Below are 1,269 nucleotides of genomic sequence, written 5' to 3' on the forward strand. Positions count from 1 at the left end.
GGAGATAAAACTAGTGAGGTGTCTCACTCTGGAGATAAAACTAGAGAGATGTCTCACTCTGGAGATAAAACTAGTGAGATGTCTCACATCTGGAAATGAAACAGTAAAAACAGGATCTGCAGCAATGTGTAGTACAACAAAACATGTGGTGTTTTTATGAAAATGACACCCAGGAAACCTATTCTGGTCCAACCTCAAAATACAATTATGAACCTGAAATTGAGCATAAGATGGCCGCCTTAAATAATTATTTGTTTCTCCCCATTCACTCACTTTAAAAATGGCGGTCCTCAGGGAGGGGCGGGACTTTGTCTCTCTTTTATTAACAGCATGATTCTCACTACATATGAACTGTACCAGACAATGTCTTATTTTTCGCCCACAAAGTCTGTCCATGTCTGAAAGACTGGTGGGACAGAAGACAGGTGCTACCTTCTCGACTCCCACAGCGGAGTCATCGTCCTCTCTGCGATGGTCCCCTCGGTCCAGGGCGTCCAGCAGGTTGGCCGGTCTCTTCTGGCTCTCCTGCAGCTCACACTCGTACTCCACACAGATCCTGGCCATCCCATTGGCTCCGGTGTGCTCGTCTGATCACAAAGACCAGACAAAGACCAGACAAAGACCAGACAAAGACCAGACAAAGACCAGACAAAGACCAGACAAAGACCAGACAAAGACCAGACAAAGACCACCGAATCAACAAAAGGACTAAACATTGCTCTGTGTATTTACAGCAGGCGTGGAAACACTCCCTCTATCTTTATACTCACTGAGTTTCCTCCTCTTCAGGCTGGGAAGGTGGGCGTCCAGCGCCTTGGCCTTCTGGGTGTGGGGGCTTCGGGAGGAGGAGGAGCAGGATGTGGACCCAGGGGACTGGAGAGGGTCTGGGAAAGACTCTTTCTCACTGCTTTCTGCTGCGGACTTCTTCTCTACCACAGGCCTCTAGCACAGTCAAACAACCACAGAAACAGATTTATTGAACGTTGTTAAGTCTGTTTTTTAAGGCGCAGACGCAACAGAATCTGACACACACACACACACACACACACACAAACACACAAGCACACACACACACACACACACGGCGTTATCTTGCATCCGGCGCTAAGCCCAACACAACCCAAGTGTCTTTTAAGAGCGTCCTGCGCCCACGTCATTTAAAAAGCAAATGCACCTGCGCACATCTTTGCACCCATGGGCGTGCTGGTCTTACAGGGAGGTGTGTTCAGGTGCATTCTGGGCGTGCTGGTCTTACAGGGAGGTGTGTTC

At 48.7% G+C, this 1,269-nt stretch overlaps 1 protein-coding gene and 1 long non-coding RNA gene across 2 annotated transcripts in view; one reads left to right on the plus strand and one right to left on the minus strand.

Annotated features, from left to right (window-relative positions):
* rtel1 (regulator of telomere elongation helicase 1) overlaps positions 1-1,269 on the plus strand; it is a 30,085-nt gene that overhangs the window by 19,926 nt on the left and 8,890 nt on the right. Inside the window, exons 23-24 of the mRNA XM_034877855.1 lie at positions 406-585; positions 790-882. Of these exons, the coding sequence (XP_034733746.1) occupies positions 406-585; positions 790-882 (273 nt within the window). The remainder of the gene's footprint in view (positions 1-405; positions 586-789; positions 883-1,269) is intronic.
* On the minus strand, positions 455-967 carry LOC117947217. Its single transcript, XR_004657185.1, has 2 exons — positions 771-967; positions 455-587 (listed from the first exon to the last, which is right to left on the minus strand). It is a non-coding gene; the product is annotated as an uncharacterized LOC117947217 (long non-coding RNA).

This window comes from Etheostoma cragini, chromosome 7, assembly GCF_013103735.1.
Source record: "Etheostoma cragini isolate CJK2018 chromosome 7, CSU_Ecrag_1.0, whole genome shotgun sequence".
Classification (NCBI taxonomy): domain Eukaryota; kingdom Metazoa; phylum Chordata; class Actinopteri; order Perciformes; family Percidae; genus Etheostoma; species Etheostoma cragini.